This window comes from Euprymna scolopes, chromosome 23, assembly GCF_053919585.1.
Source record: "Euprymna scolopes isolate OS-2025 chromosome 23, ASM5391958v1, whole genome shotgun sequence".
Lineage (NCBI taxonomy): Eukaryota > Metazoa > Mollusca > Cephalopoda > Sepiida > Sepiolidae > Euprymna > Euprymna scolopes.
The window spans coordinates 49,661,456-49,682,873 of NC_136504.1; the positions used below are offsets into that span (position 1 = coordinate 49,661,456).

General features: G+C 32.5%; 1 protein-coding gene across 2 annotated transcripts in view; it reads left to right on the forward strand.

The window, feature by feature from the left end:
* LOC145245886 (shootin-1-like) overlaps positions 1–21,418 on the forward strand; it is a 201,293-nt gene that overhangs the window by 173,529 nt on the left and 6,346 nt on the right. Inside the window, exons 13-15 of one of the 2 annotated variants that reach the window (XM_080107611.1) lie at positions 3,499–3,602; positions 4,770–4,829; positions 20,796–20,898. In XM_080107611.1, coding sequence (XP_079963737.1) covers positions 3,499–3,602; positions 4,770–4,829; positions 20,796–20,898 — 267 coding nt within the window. The remainder of the gene's footprint in view (positions 1–3,498; positions 3,603–4,769; positions 4,830–20,795; positions 20,899–21,418) is intronic. The other variant, XM_080107612.1, reaches the window with a different exon arrangement.

A 21,418-nucleotide genomic window follows, 5' to 3' on the forward strand; every position in this document is an offset into this window, starting at 1 on the left:
AGAAATAAATGTTACCATAGTCAATAAAAGTTCAGTTCATGTTTTTTGTTTTGTTTTGAAATAGTTTTTAATGCTCTTTACTTGAAATAATTTCAGCGAACCGAAATTAAAACGAAATTTGAGGCGATAATGACTTAAATAAATTTTTATATAAACTACACATGCCATAATCGAATATTCCTCAAGCACAAAATAACGGAAAACATTAAAATATGTTTATAAATATTTCTTACGTTGACGGAACTCTCTTAAATTGTTAACACAGAATGCTCAGGTGCCTCTCCTTCAAATTGAAAACGGGGCTCTCCATTTCAAAGTAGCTGCCATTACAAACTACTTAAAAATACAAACCAATGAACTTTTCTACCATAAAAGTAACTTTTATTGACTATGGTAACATTTATTTCTTGTATATTTATATTATTATATATATATAACATTTTCTCTTTGTGAGGAAACATCATTTTGTTGGGCACTCTTGGCTACGAATGGAAACAAAGTTGATATAAAAAAATATATTTTCGCGAAAATTATCTTTACTTTCATCATATTTTGCTTAGGGTCAAATTTTTGAGTATCAAAACCTATCCCTTTACAACCCCCCTCCTTTTCATGACCTATCATACTTTCATCAATCACAGTCCATTTTCTGTAGGCTGTTTTTGAACCCAGTTATCGACGGGTACTTCTGCTAGTATATATATATATATATATATATATATATATATATATATATATATATATATATATATATATATTATTAATATTTTATTTTTTTTAATTAAGTTTTTGCATCCTTGTCAGACAATTTATCTTTTTAATGAATTTACATAATTTAATTCAAAATTCTCATTCATATATATATATATATATATATATATATATATATATATATATATATATATATATATATATATACCAATAATTCTTATAATTCTTTTCCCTTTTTTTTTCCTTTAGTCCTTACATTCTAGGAGCGATGTTTCTGACAAAGAGGAGAGAATTACTGTTTTCAATATCAGAATCTATTCACTCTAACACTTACCTTGGCAAGTTTTTGACCTTAAAGTACTATTTTTTAAGCTTCTTATGTCAAGTGGCTTCATGCTTTGTCTAGATCGATATCTATAAAAAAGGAAAAAAAAAACATTATTAATAATGATTCTTCACCACGTTCGTTTTGTTACTTTATTCTTTGGTTTTACATTGATTCACCTAATATATATATATATATATATATGAGTGTATACCGTCTTTTACGCACGCGAGTTGATCATCACATTGCTGTCATTATCGTCACCATCATTGTTGTGAACCCAGATTGCCTTTTAGTCTGTTGATGCAAACCATGCCAATACTTGTTAGTTAATTTATATCTACAGCTGATGTACTAACTCTAATATCACACAGGATTAGTGAATGTCTCGACAGGAGCTTCGTTTTTAGAGTAATAGCTCTTGACATATCAAAGGCCTTTGATAGAGTATGGAATAAAAGTCTACTTCACAAGATCGTCAACTATGGAATAGCTGGAAATGTTCTCTCAATTATTACATCCTTTGTCTCTGATAGGCTCATAACAGTGGTCATTAATGAGCAGAAATCAGCAACTCATAGTCTTAATGCTGGTATACCTCAAGGTTCCATCCTGGGCACAACTCTCCTCCTGAACTTCATCAATGATCCCCCAAATCCCAATCTTAGATCCTATCTAGGCATTTATGCAAATGACATCACAATCTATGGCAACACTTCAAAGGCCAGCAACGACCAAGAGCTTTCTGGTTCTCTCTTTTCTGATCTTGAGAATATAATGTAATGGGTGAAAAAGTGGCTGATTAATTTTAATCGTTCAAAAACCAAGCTTCTTTCTTTCATCATAATCGCTCTAACCCCCATCATGTCCCAACTGAAATGAATGGCTCTTGTTTTAGAGAAGCTCCATGTTTTGACACGTTTCTGAGACTGACCTTCATGCCTGATCTAAAATGGAACACATAAATCAAATCTGTTGCCAAGATTGCTAGAAAAATGGTTGAATAACTCTAGTGCTCCAGTAGGTATCTCACTGCCGATACAATCCTCTATCTGTATAAGAACCAGGTATGCCCTAAAACGGGGTACTCTTGCCACATCTGGGCAGGAGCTGCTTGGCACGCCTTATCCAGCCTTGACAGAGTTCAAAACCAGCTTCAAAACATAGGTGATGCCCTTTTCTCTCCCCTGCAACCTCTTTCCTATAGAAGAGACATTACGAGCCTGCATCTGCTACATCTTTAATTTCATGGCAAGTGATCGACTGAACTCCAATCTATGGTTTCCTCTTGCCAAACTTTCACAAAAATACTCAACTAACTACAACCACTATAAACGATTTCCCCCACACTTTATCTGTGCCTAAATCTAAATGCAGATTCCATTAACAAAACTTCTTTCCCAGAATTGCTCGCCCGTGGAACTCTGTTCTGCTGTCCTGCTTCTCGGTTGAATAAAACTTGGTAACCTTCAAATCCAATGTAAACAAGTTCTTGTTAAGTCATTCCTATAAATAATAAAATTCATGCATTGGACAGCTTTTAGAAATTGACTTCCAAGTTACCCTATCTCTGGTCAGGTCTTTGTCCTTATTTTTCACAAATATATTCTTATAACTTTCTCCTATGCTTTTTTTAAAACTTAATACTATGTACCTACTATCTCAATTGTTCTACATCTACTAACCCTAAAACTTTCATCCATTCCTTCAACATAGCTATATCATCGATATATGTATAAAATTCTATTTATTATTGCAAATTATACTTCTAAAAAAAAAACGGCCCCCTTAATTCCTTTTTTCTACTATTATTTTTTAATTCAACTAATTCCCCTGAAAACATTCCATACAATTTTTGTTATCAATCTAATCCGGCAATTTATTGAATTCGTTAATAAATTCAAAGTTTTGAAATCTGCCATTACAAAAAAAACGTGACACTATATAATACTAGCTGACCTGTGTCTTAGTGTTGCCCGTTTAAGTTTGAAATAAAAGGCTTTGTCACTCCTTAAGTTTTAATTCGCATTTTTACTACAAAACTCCCAGTATAAATATTTACATCTTTCGCTTTAATATTAATTTATTTTTGTTTCGGACTACTAGTCTCATCTTTATTAGTTGTTGTTTTCCATTTTTTTATTGGATTGTTTATTCACAACGTTTCGGCCAACTAATTCCTCTGGCCTTCGTCAGAAAAACAACAACTAATAAAGATGAGACTAGTAGTCTGAAATAAAAATAAATTAATATATATAATGCTCATCTCACAAATGAATTCCAATTAAGGAACAATATATATATATATATATCTTTCGCTTTCTTAGCATTTTTTTGTTTGTGAAATAAATTTACACCAAAACCTTATCGTGCTTTTTTGGAATATCTTATTTGCATTAATCCTTATCCAATCCAGTCATTTATTTTATGGAATTACCATTTCCTTCTACTTCTCTCGCCAGAGCCTGCAAATGAGATTAAAGAAGACGTACACAGGAAAGCTCTTGAAGAAATGATGAACAGAATCAAAGATGGACGTGCACTGACCGGCGCCAAAATGAAGCGGGTAAGTAAGCTATGTATTTTCTTGTTGAAGTGCCTGTCTCTGCCAAGTAAACGTTTGTGTGTGAACTAAAAGAAAAAAAACCTGAAAGTCAATGTTTCTTCAAACTTTTGCATAAGCTTTTTCAAGAGTGGATTGTGCATGGTTTATTTCCAAAAGTTCTTTTTGGCATAAATTCCCAGGACTTGTTGCTGCACCGAATATTTAATTATTTAAAAATGGTTCAGTAGAGATATTTATACGGTCCATTGTGTTTCAGTGTGTGTGTGTGTGTGTGTGTGTGTGTGTGTGTGTGTGTGTGTGTGTGTGTGTGTGTCTCTCTCTCTCTCTCAAACAATTTGGTTTGTATTCGAAATCAAATCAAAGCCGGTCCTGGATATGACCTTAAACTATATCCGATGGTGAGGCCCCAGCTTGAGGGCTTTGGGGAGTGTGGAGCCACCCTTTAATTGCCATTGCTCCCAGGTCCACTCTGACCCGGAGTGGTACTACCTGTTAGGGTCCCAACTATGGGTTGAATAGAAACCGACTTAAAAAAAACCCAAATATATTATAAAATATTATATTAAAAAATTATAAATATTATATTAAAAAATCGTTTTTCAAAATCACTGGATTCGGCATTAAATAACCTGAAAAGGGTTGATATGCCGTAAAACAAAAACAACTAACCAACCAACCAACCAAGCAACCAACCAAATCAAAGCCCTAATAAAATTCCCCTTTCAGTATGGCTTCCCTCCACGGGCTTATAAAAGGATGGGTGCACGTTCTCTAAGTGATGTTGCCTATAGTAACAACACTAAGCTGGATATTCCACCAGACTAGATGAATTCTTGTCCTAGTATCCAGTAAAACCAAGAGACCATAAAGAAAGATATGCTATGACGTAGTTAACTTGTCAAAAAATAAGAAGAAAATTAATATTAATGTTATTAAAAAAAATGTAATGATTTTCAATAAAATATTTGTATCTTAAAAATGTTTTTTTTTTTTTTTTTTTTTTTACATGGGTGTCACCACTTATCAAGGCCCAGAGGCCACTCAAGGTTTCAAAGGTATTTTGTTTGTTTATTGTGTGTGTGTGTGTGTGTGTGTGTGTGTGTGTATGTGTGTGTGCTTATTTTTTAGAATCCATTAACATTTCTCTATTTACAATTTCTACTGTAGCAACCATCGTGCCAGGATAGACCACGGGAAGAAGCCATTGATGAACTGAAGAATTTGATGGTAGGCTAAAATTTTTGTATATTTTTTTCATTGCTTTCTAAAACTTTACTTATCCAGATGCAATGTTGATGCTGATCATCATCTTGTGCCCGCCTCTCATCTCCATCCGATTCCAAAAATCCCCTATTTCTAATCACTTAATGGCATTATTCAATAGAACATTCAAAGAGAAGTGTGGATCATTTCCAAACTATGCTGGAATCTATGTTTTGACAATACAGATTAATGATACATTCCAAACTAGAGGATGAATTACACACACAAAAAAATAAATAAATAAATAAATAAAAAATAATGTGAGAAATTAGGAAAGCAGCATTATCTGTGCAACTTTACTATGATGTGTCATTTGACATAATTGTGTATTTTCGAACAAAGGTATTTCATGGGGGAAACATTAGTATGTACTTACGTGTCATGTCGAAGTTAGTATAAATTTTAAAAAATTACAAAAAATGGTCCAGTTGAAGATGTTCTAGAGCTGATTTTTGAAAAAAAAAAACGTATAGTATATCGATGAAAAGCAAGATAGCCGACCCCCCAAAATAGTGTTATTAGATTCTGTGCAAATAGTAGAATGCAGTTTTCTTCCCTTGAATTTGAACTTCTGAAGGGTCAATTTACATTTAAAAACAGCAACAGCAGCTTTGAAAAATTCTGCTTTTATTTTTAATTATTTTGTTTACTGGAGCATTTATCTGTAATTTTTGGAATTTATACTAATTTCGACATACCACATAAGTATGTAATGTTTTGTTTTTAAATGCTTTTTTTTCGAAGACATGCTATAGTGAAGCTGCAACCGCACTATCTCATAACTTAGAAACACTGTAAACTCTGCTTAGAAGAGGAAGTAACGATAATCACATATTGTTGTAATGAATAGGAACACAAGAATATGATTGGCTGGTGTAACCTATTAATACGGACGGGTATAGGAACATGACAGATGTCGAAAGATACACTAAAAGCCTAAAGTTTAAGCATATTACCAGCTACGGCTACAAACAACCGTTCATTGAGGTGAGTTACTAGACTGTATTGCTTGGTACGGTAACGAAGATCACTCAGCTGCATCAAAGAAATATCTCTCTTTCCAGGACATATCACATACCCAAAACAAAATACATGTCATACACACATGCACATGAATATAGCAGTTTTTAGTTCTTAGATGACCACCCTCACTCTGGAAAAATGCCACTGTTAATAATATTCAGTTCTTTCTACAATTTAAACATACTTAATACAAATAAACTTTAGTTTATGCTTGACTTGTCCACTAAGTTTCACTCCTCAACATCCAACAATCTTTATTTTAGCACAGTTCAATGATAAGCACATCTAGATACTCTTTCTTTGGCACTGTTCTGATTTGGACTGTGATGGCCCCCTTCAGTCGAGAAATATTTTTTTTTATTTGTTTCGATAAAGATTTTTTTTTTTTTTTAGATAACTTCACTGATAAAAATCTAGAGGGTTATGATGCAGTGAGAATGAATGCCATTTAAGATCACACCTCCTACAGATTAAACAATCGTCAAAGTGTCCCCTGCATATTGAACAGCAATAAAACAAAGACGTTTGGAATTCATGAATGAAACTTGGTGATTAAATCAACCATAAACTGAAGTTTATTTGTATTAATACCAAATATGGTTGGATTGCAGACAGGGTTGCGAATTTTATTAATGACTACTGGAGTAGGGGTGGGTCGCCAGCCTTGGCCAATCATAAAATATGCTTAAACATATTAATGCAGATTTCGTATTTATTATTACTGAGCCGATTCTCTATTGAATATTATATTGTACCTAATATATAGTGCTGATTTGAAAATATAATAAAAAAAAAAAATGACTTGGATGCCATCAGCTGGAATCGAAACCAAAACATTTAGGGCCCAGATGCATTCCTTAACATTTGAGCTATTGACAGATGGATATGAAAGATTTAAAATTAAACAACTTCAAGCTATGAATGAATTTGCAGATGCGCAGAAGCATGTTGGAAAATTGAAATGAACATTTTGCATTTCAACTTGCTGACTTCTGTATGCATTATTCATACATCCAAACAAAGATTTTATTCATTGTAAACCTTCCTTGATGTATGATTACTGTTTCTTGTTAATTGCAGCATTATGAGACCGATAGTTTAGCAGTTGGATATTTACAGAGACAGACAGACATACATACATCTACTCTTTTCTTTATATAGATTGGGTGGTGTTGTATATATATACGCCGAAAGAGATAGTTGTTAATGAAACAACTGATAGATTTTATAATATTAGCTTTTTGTCTTTTACTTTAATACGATTTAGGAAAAACAAAACAAAAACAAACACATTTAAAACGATGTTTCTGAAATCCTTTTTTTTAAATATAAATTCTCAAAGTAATATGGCATATTAGAACTCTTTTGACGCCTGCAGACTACACTTTGGGAAATGCAGTCTTTTTGGATCATTTGATAACAACACATTCCCATCCTCCAGTTTAACCCTTCCCTAACATTTTTGCATGTTTGTGTCTCGTTTAACTAGTTTTCATTTTTAGTTATAATTTCTTTTTTTTTAATTATTTATACATTTTTTTTTCAATTTTGTGGCTTCATTGTTTTTTTTTCTTGCTTTTTCTTTGTGTATTTTTGTTAAAACTTAGTCCATCCGGCGTGAACGTTAAAAAAGACTTTATAGAAAAGAATTATGTCAATTAAGCAAGTATAATCACACCTATTGATCTAACTAGTGCAAAAAATGAAAGAATAAAATGCAATACTTAATATATAAAACGGATTCTTTCTCATTTCACATATAGTTTAAATAAGCTGCAACGTCTTCAAAAGTGAGATCAGGATTCGTACAGATTTTTAATGTCCATTTGCAAGGACTTTTTAAGGACTTTTTAAGGACTTTTCAAGGACTTTTTAAGGACTTTTCAAAGTTTTTCAAGATCTTCTCCAGACAAAATTCAAGTTTTCAAAACAAAATTTGGGGCTTGTTTTACAATGCACAGCGATTCGAAAAAGTGGTAAAAAAAAGCAAATATATAATAAATAAATGTTATCATTGCCAATAAAATTTCCTTGGCAATCTACCTGCTACTTTTTAAAAAGTAGTTTTAAATGCTTTGGATTTCATTTCAAATATTAACTCTTTACGGCTTTTAAATTTCCAACCAAGATGGCTGACGTCTTGTCCATTTTAATTGGCCCAGCCGTTATCATTTTTGTTTAGAATTTTATTTTTTGGCGGGGTAGGGGTGGGGGATTCATCATTGGAGAGTCCCGTCCGTACAAGGAAAGTTTTTAGGAAAGCCACTACTGCCCGTTCCTTTGTGCCCTCCACCTCACAAAATAAATTATAAATGAAAGGGAAAATAGAATGAGATTTGAATCACCCCTTCACCACCAAATATTTTAATGGCGTTTTTATAAATACTTTAAAAATAATTTAATAGTACTTATTTCGATTTTGTTTTCAACATTTAAACATTTCGAGATTTTTACTGGGCGTTTCAAGACATTTTCAGGAAAATTTCCATATTTTCAAGGATTTTTCAAGGTAATAATAGAAATAAGGCCTTTTCAAGATAAAGATAAAAATTCAAGGAATTTTCAAACCTGTGCGAACCCTGGAGAAAGTAACACTCCAATAATGACAAATGCTTGTTGCATCTCCTTGTTCACAAGCAACACAGTTTATACGTCAGTGTTAGCCACGCCCACAAATAAATTGCTGCTACTGATATTCCGTTTCATGTTCAAGTAGCAAATTCGAATTAATTTGCTTATAAGTAAAACGTTTAGTACTTATTCCAATTGACACTTAGGGCGGCAATTAAAAGTAAAGAAAATACAGAAAAACTGATGTACGTACTCATTACACAGTGAAGATGCCATATTCTCAAAATTACCTAAATCGATCAAGTATTTTATTTAAACTAATAAAATTAAAATTTACAATTTTTAGCGATTTTACTATTAAACTGTATTGAACATAAGGCTGATTTGTTTTATCTCGACACTTTTATTTGAGTTGTTTCTTCGTTATTTATTTAATCGGATTTCATCATGGCCAATGAAAACCCTACGACTTGCTTAATCTTAAAATTTGAGTTTTTTGAATAATAGAAAAAAATGTAATTGATAAAATTACGTGATTTTTGGAACATGACATTTTCGTTCTGTAACAAGTCCGTTTATAATAAAGACATTTCTGTATTTACTTTTTTTTTTAATTGCCGCCATGTGCCAATTTGAATAAGCACCAAACGTTCTTTTACCTTTAGCAATAGAGAAAGATGCGAATTAGTGTTTTTCTTTTTTTTTTTAGGAAGGAGTGAGTAATACGATGCAATCTACATCTTTGGCCTTCGGGACAAGATCAAAGTGTAGTATCTGTTCTTCGGATGCTGCACTTCTATTTCTTGTTCTCTTTCGTTGGAGGAGAAATCCTTCACGACTGAGACAATTTTTATTTTTGTACCTTTTCTCCACGTTAAAAAAAACGACCCTGGTGTCTAACTCTGTCCCGTGGGGAGGCATAGTAAATAGGTACATCTATATAAATTTAGACTTATGAGTATATATTTAATATAATTTAGAATAATGTAAAACGATCGTCCACCCGAACCAGAATAACTTTTAAAGACATATAACCACGTTAATCTTTTTTTTTTTTTTATATTATTACAAATTTAAATCATGAATTTATTCAAACGGTCCTTTATCTCGTTAAGTACCCCCCCCCCCCGAAATATATATAATAAATGATTATATATATATATATAAATTCAGGTTTTACGATATCTTTTTTGTTTATGAAGTTATTTGGTGGAAGTAGAGAATTAGGGACCGCCAAAAGTCACCACAGAATTACCCCACCCTATATGTAACACGATGTAACTTTATTATAAATTAATATTATCAATATAACTTTTGTACCATTTAAAAGAAGGGCAAAATAAACGAGTAATAATTTTTTTAATACATTTTTCATCGAACGAAAATAATGAAATTGCGAGACGAAAATCGTGTTTACATAATTGCCGCTTTAAAATAACGTTCCCATGTAGTAGACATTCCGAACATGAAAACATACCCGTATTTGATAAATCTAGCAAAAATCAACTAATGGTCAGATTTTCGTAAGATTTTCGATACTTATCCATTTTAGAATGAAATTACACATAAAATGCAGTTTTTGTAAAATATACGAGGGGAAATATTTTTTTAGTGCGTGTCCCCCCCCCTCATATTTAGTTTTTCGAAATTCGAACAAAATATATTTAAATCTATTGAATTTTCTATTTATTATGAAACATAAGAGTTCAAATAAATAAAAAATATTTATTTTTTAAAAATTTAAATGCACATATTGAACAAAAATTTACCTTGAAGTTGCAATTAAAAAATTGATATAAACTTAATATTATTATGTTTTTTTTTTAATAGCGTTTTTTTTTTCGAATTAATATATACTATACTCAGTTCAATTGCCAAGAAAAAGAAACATCGTAAACATTAATTAATTTTTAAAAGATTAAAACGGTTAAAATTCCATTATTTCAAAATGTTCCGTTATAACATAGATTTTTAATTAATTGTGTTTAATTTTTTTTAAATATTAAGTTTTAATATAAACATGACTCTTGTCAGCTATTTTATCGCCAGATTAAAACCAATTTGAAAATATTATTGCACAAATATTAAGCATTTTGTAGCTCCCCTCATATTTTGTTTGTCTCTTTTTACCGAACAAAATATGGAAGCCGTAGGTAACCAAATGAACATTCAGTAAAACCGTATTTCATATTTAATATACAAATGTTTATAATATTATTAATCGTTAAACTGTGTAAATCTTAAAACCTAACAAAATTATAACAACGATTAATTATTAATTGCAGTTTGAAGAAGATAAACAAAGGGTTAAAAAAATCATTAAGTCGCTTCTGCTTTTCCATAGTTCGTATAGTACACACAAATCTGACGTCATGGAAACATGCGGTTCAATCTTCCCACTCGTTTGGCAGTCCCTATAGAGAATAGTTGTAACATAAGTGCATACTGCATAAGTACTAATAAAGTGATTTTTAATATCGTATTCAACTAAATCGGCATTTGAATGAATAGTTTATTTTATTGACGCTACCTACACCGTCATCACGTGATTAAAATTTTATCAGACGAAAAATTGGGAAACAAAAGAGTCTGGAGTTCCAAAATAAGGATGAGACTTTTAAAGCTGTGGCGACTTTTTTTTTTTTTTTTGTTCTTTATACACACCAAGATGTATTTACTGAGATTGTCGGGCTGACTTCCTCATCTTGGTTGTTGTAGTCACAACGTTTCGGCCGTTTTGCCCTCCGGCCTTCATCAGGTGTTTTTTATCGAACTGCGGAACCGTTTGTTAGGAGTCTCGAGCCCAACCCTTTATTATTATTACGGGGGTACCGTGTTCGGACTCCAGCTAGGCTCTGGGGCATAGTTGCTGATTCTCTGTTTTCAATGTTACTTTTCACTGCCTTCGTTCAGGATTGAACTGTAAACTTTGATACAACGTCTACGACCACTCGGCCATATCTCACTAGGACAATTCTTAGTTGGTTTTTGTTAATGTTAAACCTATGTTGTTATTCAAGGTATTCTCTCTCTATTGGAGGTGTCCAAATTGTATTCAGCTCTCTACGCTTGGTTTTCTCAGTAGGTTGTTATGTCCGAGCATGGGAGCTGTTTCTTTAAGTTTTCTCACTTTCCAGTTACAAAAAAAGAAAAGAAGAAAAAAAAATGAAAATACGACAATAGTTGAGGAGGAAATAATTGTAAACGCAGATGTAAAAGTTCCATCTTTGTTTTATTAAATAGTTTCATTCTTTTGTATTTTCTAAGGTTAAGACTAATTTTTAAAAATCTTACCATAACATTTACTTTTTAACAACAACAAAAAAAAGTTACCGCAGTTTCTTTTTCTTTTTTTTTTTAATGTTTTCATCTAATGAAAATATCGTCGGTTCGTTGGTTTTCTCTTAATAGTCGCATACAAACAACGTTTTGTATTATTAATTTGTCAACTTTGTTATATTAAAAAAAGAATTCGTTGCAGCTTTATTTTTTAATGTTTTAATTAAAAAAATATATATTGAAATATCGAGCGTCCTAAATTATGAGATGAAAAAAAAAATAAGCGAATATCTTTATTAAGAGTTGTCTCCCTCTACACAGTGAACGATTATAAAACAACGTTGCATGGGGCAGAGTTTTATCTTTATTTCTTTCTAAAGATGCAGGTTTTGTCTTGTAAATCGCGTACTTCAGCAAAATCATCTATAACAAAAAGTGCGAGTTAATTTCAGACACACATTGATTTTACCCCTAAAAATCAAGGGAGGTAACTCCCATCACATTGATCACTAAAGGGAAATAATTTCGAAAGCTTCCCAACAAGGGAGGCAATTAACACATTTTTTTTTTTAAATCCGGAATTTTCTAAGAAGGAAACAATAAGTAAATAAATAATTAAATAAATTATTACTCAGAAAGATAGATTGATAGATAGACATAGAGACTGATAAAATAATATATTCAAACAAATCTCTTGTTCATTGTCTGCAAACAATAAACATTTGTGACAAATAGAACGTGTTCTTATTTGGTATGCAAACCTCAAGATATTATTACAAATGAGTAAAATTCCTGTAGTATGAACATTTTAACTAAATAGTGATTGGATCCACTTCATTCAGATATAAGGATTGCTTATGATTTTTTCTTTTAAATAATTCCAGTGTGGAGACATTCTAAAAAAGAATATAAAACCACTGATTGCAAAAATAATGCGGATAATTAAGATAAACTAAAATATGCTTAAATGAGATATTTTAATTTATGCTGATTTCGTGTTTATTATTATAGAGTCAATTCTGTTGCGGACCAGGATATAAATACCCTAAACTCGCTACAAGAAAAATTAATGAAACGAATTGAATGAAGGAAACAAAGAACTCAAATGCTGGAATAAAATAAACATGTCGTTTATTTTCTGTTGAGAAATGAAAGTCTTGGGTGTACAACGTGTTCATTCAGCCGTTGACGACTACGCGCGTGGAAGGAAAGGGGAATGCAATAGAGAAACGCGAAGTGGCAAGCCGGCCTGTAGAAAGAGAGGGTTAAGCTCAGTAGAGCGTCGCGCACATGTCTGTTTTGATGGACCAAAGCCGAAGGGGAGATAGAGTGAGAAAGTCAATCCAGTTCATGGAGAGGGAAAGCGTATAAAATGTACGTGCGCTTACCCCACATTATAGTTGCAGGGAAAGTGACGTTAGAGCATGCGGTCGGTTCATCGACTCAACAGGTTGAACGCTGGTCCGGAAAAAAAAAAGAGAAGTTGACAGGTTTTGTTGACTTTTATACTGGAGTTAGTGTTCTGGGTGCGCATGTCTGGTTTTCACTTTAAAGGAAGTGACGTCACAGCTCGGGTGTGTGTGTATGCGCATGAATGTGAGTGTGTGTATGAGGCTGTGTATATGCGTGCGTGTGTGTGTGCGTACGTGCGTGCATACATGTGGGTGTGTATATGTGTGGGAAAACATGTTCGAACAATTCTCTACAGATTATCGTATATTATAATTTTACCCAATATATATTAGTGATTTCAAGTTAAAAAAAGAAAGAGAGAAAAATGACTGGGGTGCCATCAACTAGAATCGAAACCTAAACATATAGTGCTCCAGCCATAGTCGTTACCGTTTGAGCTATCCTCAGATGGATAAGAAATAGTTAAAAATGAACCGACTTTAACGTATAAATGTCAAGTTCCAATTATTTTTACAATTTAGACTCCTTAGAAGTTATTTTTACTGGCTAAAACCTCATAAAACGGGATTCACAAAAAAGTGCAATCATGTGACCTGCCTTGCAACGCTATGTGACATTGCGTTTTGGAGGAGATGCGCTTTGAAAAAATGGAGATAGACAAACATACACGGAGACATAGTAAGTTTTATGAATTAGATTTCTATTCAATATAGCTTTGATTAAAAATCAACTTTGTTTTTTTGGGAGGGGAGGTAACTACTTGTGCAAAAAATCTAATCTGAAAAGAAAAAAAAATGAAAGGCTTCAGTGATATTCTGTCATCAAAACATTTTTCGGAACATTAGGGACAGAGACGTTCTCTTGATAGTCGAGTGAAAAATGTTAAGGTCAGCAAAGGGTGTTCCAATCACTTTTTTTTTTAAACATAGGAATCACCACTTATCAAGGCCAGGAGGCCACTCAAGGATAAGGGTTAATGGGTATACATTAGTCAATGTGATTATAGCATAGTAAACATAAGTAGTGGGAATTTTGTAAATTGGATTACGTAGGAGGAAGGTTCATCAAGAACTTGTTTACGTTGGACTTGAAGACAATCAGATTGTAGTCGGTTGCTGGACAGAAGTTAGCAGTAAATGGTGAGATTGGTGAAAATTTATTGGTTTCTCTATTTCATAGTCGTATATGATTCATGACAATTATGTTTTGAAAATGATATCGCCCAAATGTTCACCAAGGTTTCGCTGTTAACACTTTAACATACCGTATATTTTGGCATATAAGGCGACCGTCAGATAAGACGAGGTACAAAATTGGAGCAAATTTGCATAAATTTATCATATAGCGGTTGTATAAGACGACTGCTAAATCATGAAACCATGTTTTGCAACTCCCGGTATCTTATGAAAAAAAGATGATTTTTTAACTTTAAGGGTCGTCTTATATGCCGAAATATATGGTAAATCAAATTTAACATCTGTCCAAGTTAATATATTTATATAAAATTTATATTTATATAAAATTTTAAATGATCTGTGTAGATTATGTTTGAGTGAGAAACTAGAAATTTTAAAATTTAACGATGAAGAATATTACTAAACTACAGAGGCTAAACAGTAGATGCAAAACAAATTTTACATTGGGATAGTTACTAAATAAAATGCCATTAGAATAAGTTTTACAAAAATTGAAGCTAAAAATAACTACCAATGCTGATGCAGGCAGAATATGCTAAACATGCCTGAGAATGTCAATATATTAACATAAATAAATAATATATAAACGTGTTAAAATTTTGTCACTTAATATGGGTGGGAAGGGATTGACATGAATAAAAACTAAAAACTTTTAATCTTTTTGATACGAATATGTGGAGAGACTCAAAACCAAAAGAATCACGTCACATGGTTTGTACACACAAACAAACACATGTAGGCCTAATATAATGTCATAGAAACGTACCACAAAACGCTGCAATCGTGAAATAAAGATTCTTCAAAGTTTAAAGATAAAACAAAAATACAAAATAAAATATAAAATTTTTTATAAATCTTTTTGGTTCCCCCGACAAAAGGAGGATGGACCTGTAAATTCACCCTTTTTCGTTCATCCGTTCGTCTGTCCGCACTTTTTTCAATAACTATGTTTTGGAATTTTTTGAAATTTTGCACAAACATTAAACATGATATTAGTAAAAAAGTAACAACGGATTTTTAGGGAAAACTCTGGTTGTCTTTCGGGTTGAAATGGCTAAAATTGACACTTTTGTTCTTATTAAAAAAATTGATGCCTTAGATTTTTATAAAACTTTCTGAAAAGTTGTAACCGACTGATTTCTGTATAATTTTGTTTGTCTATACTTCGAGATAACTCTTGGGTGTGCCCCAGGGGCTCTTTTAGGGCTAATAAAAACACTCCATTTTTGGGGCTATTTTACTATATTTGTCCAAAATTTTCTGTGTATGTCTATTAAATTTAAATATGTTAAAGCCTTGGGGATTTTGGGGGCTAAATGGGGGTAGTGTTGCAAATGATGGACTTAGTCATTTCTTTTTTTTTGCAGAACTCAAAATTACATATGTTAAGGCCTAAAACTTTGTTCATGTTCACCAGGATTTGACGCCCCCTGGGGACTTTTGGGGCCAAATGGGTGAAGGTGGGGACAAAAACTGAACTTAGTCATTTTTTTTATGCCTCGTTCACCGTTTACTAAATTTATTAAAGTAGGAACCATGCATGCTTCACTTGTTTTGTTTGGCTTGAATATCAAAATTTTGGTGGAATAAACAAGTTTTGGTTACTTGTGGGATCTTTAAGTAACCAGACCACGGGCCATGATTGTGATGGGACGAGGGGGGGGGGACCAAAGTGTCATATCATCTAGGGACTAACTCGAAAGAAAATGTACAACCTTCAATGTACGGCTCACGTCCGTCTTGAGAATAAGTTTTAACACCAAAAGATATTTTTTTGTTTATTTTTCTCTGCTAAAATTTGTCGCAAAATAATTATAGTTTTGTTTTGTTGCTTTGTTTTTTTCTAATAATTTAATTTTGTTCATGTTAATTTTTGTTTGAAAATATGATTTTTTAAAAATCAAATCAAGACTAAAAAAGTGATATACCTCTTTGATGATTTTGCAACAATAAATAAAAAAAATTAGGAACCATAAGTCGTGCTTGGAAATCTTTGTAAATGTGTGTAAAGTATGACCAGTTCATATGAAGTATTGCATGATCAAGTAATGCTGAGTGATTATTTGTCACATTCTAAAAATTACGTGCATTGATCAAGTAAAGCTGAGTGCTTATCAGTCACATTCCAAAAATCACGTAAATTGATCAAGTAAAGAAATGCTTAACAAAAGAATTATCGGTGGACCTGTAAAATAGGGCAGGTTGATTTGCAACTTTTTTCAGAAAATCAACATGCCACTGGTGATGATGGTTGGGATTTGATGTGATAAGAACAGATACCAAAAATTAAATTCCCATCTTGAACAGAAAATCGAGTATTTAATTTTAAAAAAATCCTGAGAAATCCTTCATTTTCATAGCATTTTACACAACACTGACTTTCTAATTTCACTATTTTTATAAAATATTCAATTAAAATTGATATATTTATATGAAATACATTAAAAGAAAAATAAATACATGAATAATAATTTTAATTATGAATCACAATTAGCAAAATATCTAAACTTTTACTGCATTGATTAAACAAAAATTGTAAAAAAATCATTTAGCAACTAAGTCTTTTAAATTTTCCAATTCAGAAAGATATGTGGAGATGTATTACACAATATAATAATAAAATTGATAGGAGTAATCTTTTTCAGTCTTCTTTTTTTAGTTGTTCATTATTTCTGGAAATAACAACACACACACACACAAAAACAATTATTTGAAAGCACTTATTTTTTAAATATATTTTTGTGATGCAATATGAATAAAACTGACTATTGTTTGGGTAAATTGAGAAAACTAATAAAATTTAATGGATAAATATTTATTTACCTAATAGACAAAATCGTTTGAATGCCTTCTTCTCTCACACCCAATTCATCTGAGTTTATCATGGATATTATATCTTCCGGAAGTAGTGCAAAAGCACTATATTTTGAACTGTTTAAAACAGTAATTTAGATTTCAGTTAACTGTTTCGTTCTCTGAATCATATTAAAATATACTGTTGTTGGTTAAAAAAATTATTGTCGGTTTTGATCTCAAATCAACTAACTGCATACACTTGGATGATAAATTTGACCAGAATGTTTAATTTATCATAGTGTTTGAGGATAGACACCTCTGGTCCATAAACACATTAACCTTGTGGCTAATGTTAGCCATCTTGCTTGATTCAAGGGCCCAATTTTCTAAGCTGCATATCTTAGGTTAACTTCTCGAAAAATACCAACAGCGTACTCAAAAAGTAGCCTCTGGTCTTCACACTTAAATTATTTGTTTCTTCTGCTGTCAGATAATGATGATCGGGAGGGGCACTATTTTTTAGAATTCTACTTGAGGCAAATCTTGATAATAATTAATACAAAGTTTCCTCCAAAGACGAGTAAATGTTCGGCTTTTTGTTGTTCCATCAATTAATTTTAAAAATGCTCTAAAATAGAATAAAAATGTATCGGCTATTTTTTTAATATAAAACTGGAGTATTACCATATTTTAATAAAAATTTCAAATAGAATTTGATGTGAAATATTAGGTTGGTGCAAAAATAATGTTTTTGACGTTGGTTTGAACGACAAAAAAAAATGACATTATTTTTGCACCAACCTAATATGATGGGCGTGCAATAAGTAATACCCCTGATCCACTTCCTATAGCAGTAGAACAACGAAACATTATTAGTCTTTTTCTACATAGGAACCACCCAGAGTTATGCATTTCTCCCATCGTTTGATACAGCTCTGGAGACCGATTTTGTCGAACACCCCAGGTTGGTCCTCCAACCACGACGTGACTTCAGAAATCAAGACTCCATCATCTGGGAAACGCTTTTCTTTCAAAAACAACTTCATGGTTGGGAAGAGGTAAAAGTCAGGAGAGTAGGGAGGATTTCATAACCACACGCTTGTGCTTCTGATCTGGCGACATGCGAGTTGTGGATCGGAGCGTTGTCCTGCAGGAGGTGGGTACCTTTGCTGATCTTACCCCGCCTCTTGATTTTGATAGCTTCCCTTAATTTCCTCAAAAGTGAAGCATAATAGGCTCCTGTAATTGTGGTACTCTTTGCCAGGAAATCTGTCATCACTACTCCGTCCTGGTCCCAGAAGACTGTGAGTATGACCTTGTCAGCGGAGGGTTGCACCCTTGCCTTCTTTGGAGGTGGTGAGTCCAAATGCTTCCACTGCATTGACTGGGCTTTGGTCTCTGGATCATAGTGATAGACCCAGGTTTCATCCTGTGTAATCAGCCTTTTGAAAAACTTTGATTCGTCTTCTTGGCACATCTCCAAATTCATCCTCGAGAAATTGACGCATTCTTGCTTCTGGAATGATGTGAGCAACCTGGGAATCCATCTGGCAGACACCTTATGCATATGCAAATGGTCATGAATGATAGTTTCCACAGACCCTGTACTAATCTTGGGCTATTTGGCGAATAGTAATGTGCCGATCTTTCAAAATGGCAGCCTCAACTTGACGGACAGATGCTTCATCAATGGCAGAAGGGGGGGCTACCAGATCTGGGAGCTGTTTCCACAGACTTTCGGCCATGTTTGAATTCGCGATGCCAGCGTTTTACAAGGTCATATGATGGGGCATTATCACCATAAGTTTCTTTCATTTCATCAAAAGTCTCCTGTGGTGTGCGTCCTTTCAAATACAAAAACCAAATCACTGCTCGACATTCAACAGGCCCCATTTCACACCTGACTCAATTCAAACATCTGTAAAACAGAAACCACAATTAGTCCAGAGCTGTAATTTGCCACATAACCCGTAGAGATATAAATCATTGCACATGCCAAATTTTAGCTAGATCAGACAACTGGAAGTGGGTCAGGTGCATTACTTATTGCACACCCCTCGTAGAAAAACAAATTAAAAAAGATAAAACAAATATGTTTAAATTCACTGCAGACACTTGAAATATAATAATATATATTTTAAACAAGTCTTTTTCGCTTTTCCTTTCGAAATAATTAAGCCCAAATCGTAATGTTTTCAAATTAAATAATAAACAAAGTTAATTTTCAATATCAATAACGAACGCGTTTTGCCACGGTGAAATCTAAAATGTTCCCATCCCAAAAATGTTCCTGAAATGAAAAAGCGAACTTTAGTCGCTATTATTTAAAAAAAACATAATTCTGCCTTTACAGTTAGTATTTATTTTATTAATTCATTATCCTCATTTTTTTTTATTTAAAAATGTAGTTTAAAACAAATTCTAAATAATGATTCCATTTTCTTAACAGTACGGATTGTTTTGATGACGGTACGTTCTTGACAATTCACCAAAAAACTTTTAATAGCTTCAATTTTTCAATTTTTAAAGTAATTTCCTCAAGCAAAGGTGATGATTTTGAAAAAAATTATTTCGTATAGGTCTTTACTATGTTAAACCCCAACTATCATCACCATTGCCTCACCGGGGTTCCAAAATCGACCTGCCCTGCTGTAAAATTGAGCATCCCTTTACAAATATTTAAACATTGATTTTTTTTTGCTTTTTTATTTTTATTTTGATTATATGGTAGATTAGTGTCTCATCAATAATAATCTGCTGAAAAAAAAGTGAAAAGAAAAGAAATACAAGAAGTTTGTGCATTGTACAGGTCCACCGAATTATATCATTATGGGATGAGCTGATATTCCTATTATCTAGAAGGTTTTTACATAATTGTGTTTCCAATACTAATGTTAAACTGCAGTTTTTATAAAAATTGCACTAGACAACGCATGACGTCATTTGATGTCAAAAGCTATAAAAATACCACTACAATGTGAAAAAAACTAGCCAACAATAAATGTTATGTGGATAGATTCCAACCCAGACTTTACTAACCAGTAATATAACTTAATTATATTAACCAATCAGAATTCTTTCCATGTATGGGTTCAATAGTTGATCTTGGGAATCCAACCTTGTCAATCATATCTAATTAATCTTATGTATTTTTGTTCATCTAACTTGGACAGATAACATTCCGAATGCAATGCTGACGTTATAAAATAGCGGAAAAATTAAGTTTTAAAACGTTTAAGGAACTGGTTCTGGAAACTTTTGTAATTTTAGTTTATCGGCTCAAAAGAACAAGTAAAACCTCATTGAATAAAAAGAAAGTGGATTTATCACTTTGTAGAAACTTGATTTCTTAATTTTTCTGCATAAAAAGTTACTTTTATTTTGATTTCTGTTTTTTGCTTTGTTTATTTTTTTTTTCTTTTTTGTTGTTGTATTTTAAAGTTTGTATTTTATTTTAACCCCTCCCTTGCCTTCCTTCCCTTTAACTTGTTCGTTTTAACCCTTCCTAAAGCGATAAAATAGATGTCTGCTCGTGTTGGCAAATGATAATAACGCAGTGTCTCGCTGCCCAACGCTTACTAATACCTTTTGAGGAAAGACATTAGCAACACTTTTTGGCATTGTTTTCTTTTTCTCTTTTACCCCCCTGCAGGGCAAAATGAAACGCACAAAAAGTGAAGGCAGCATAATGATCCCAAAGAAAATGGAAGAAATGGATGAGCTCTCTATGGTATTCCAGAAAATGCGAACAAAAAGTGAGAAATGCTCTTTGAGATAAGTTTACTAAAAAAAAACCAAAAAAAAAAAAAAACCGCTAAACAAACGACAAATAGTTATGAAGCTGAAGTCCTTCTCTTGAATTAACTGTGTGAGCTGCTTTGGTTCTGGTATCTTCTGATTGGCAGATGAGATCTTCTACATTCTGATTGGCTGATTCAGATTTCTCTGCATTCTCATTGGCTGATTCAGATTTCTCTGCATTCTCATTGGCTGATTCAGATTTCTCTGCATTCTCATTTACAGGTGTCTTTGCATGTGCAAATTTTACATTGATGATGATGGAATTTCGTTTTATTGTTTATCGAATAACTTCACTGTTCCATTTTCCATTTTGCATGAAATACTAACACTGGAATGGTTAACCTCTCTTGAGTGAATTCTAAAGAAATGTTTCATTTTGAATCGTTTTTTATTATTATATTTCAAATGGAAATCGCTCCAGACAAGTCATGAAGCCACTTGATGTAAGAAGCTAAAAAACTGCTATAACAAGGT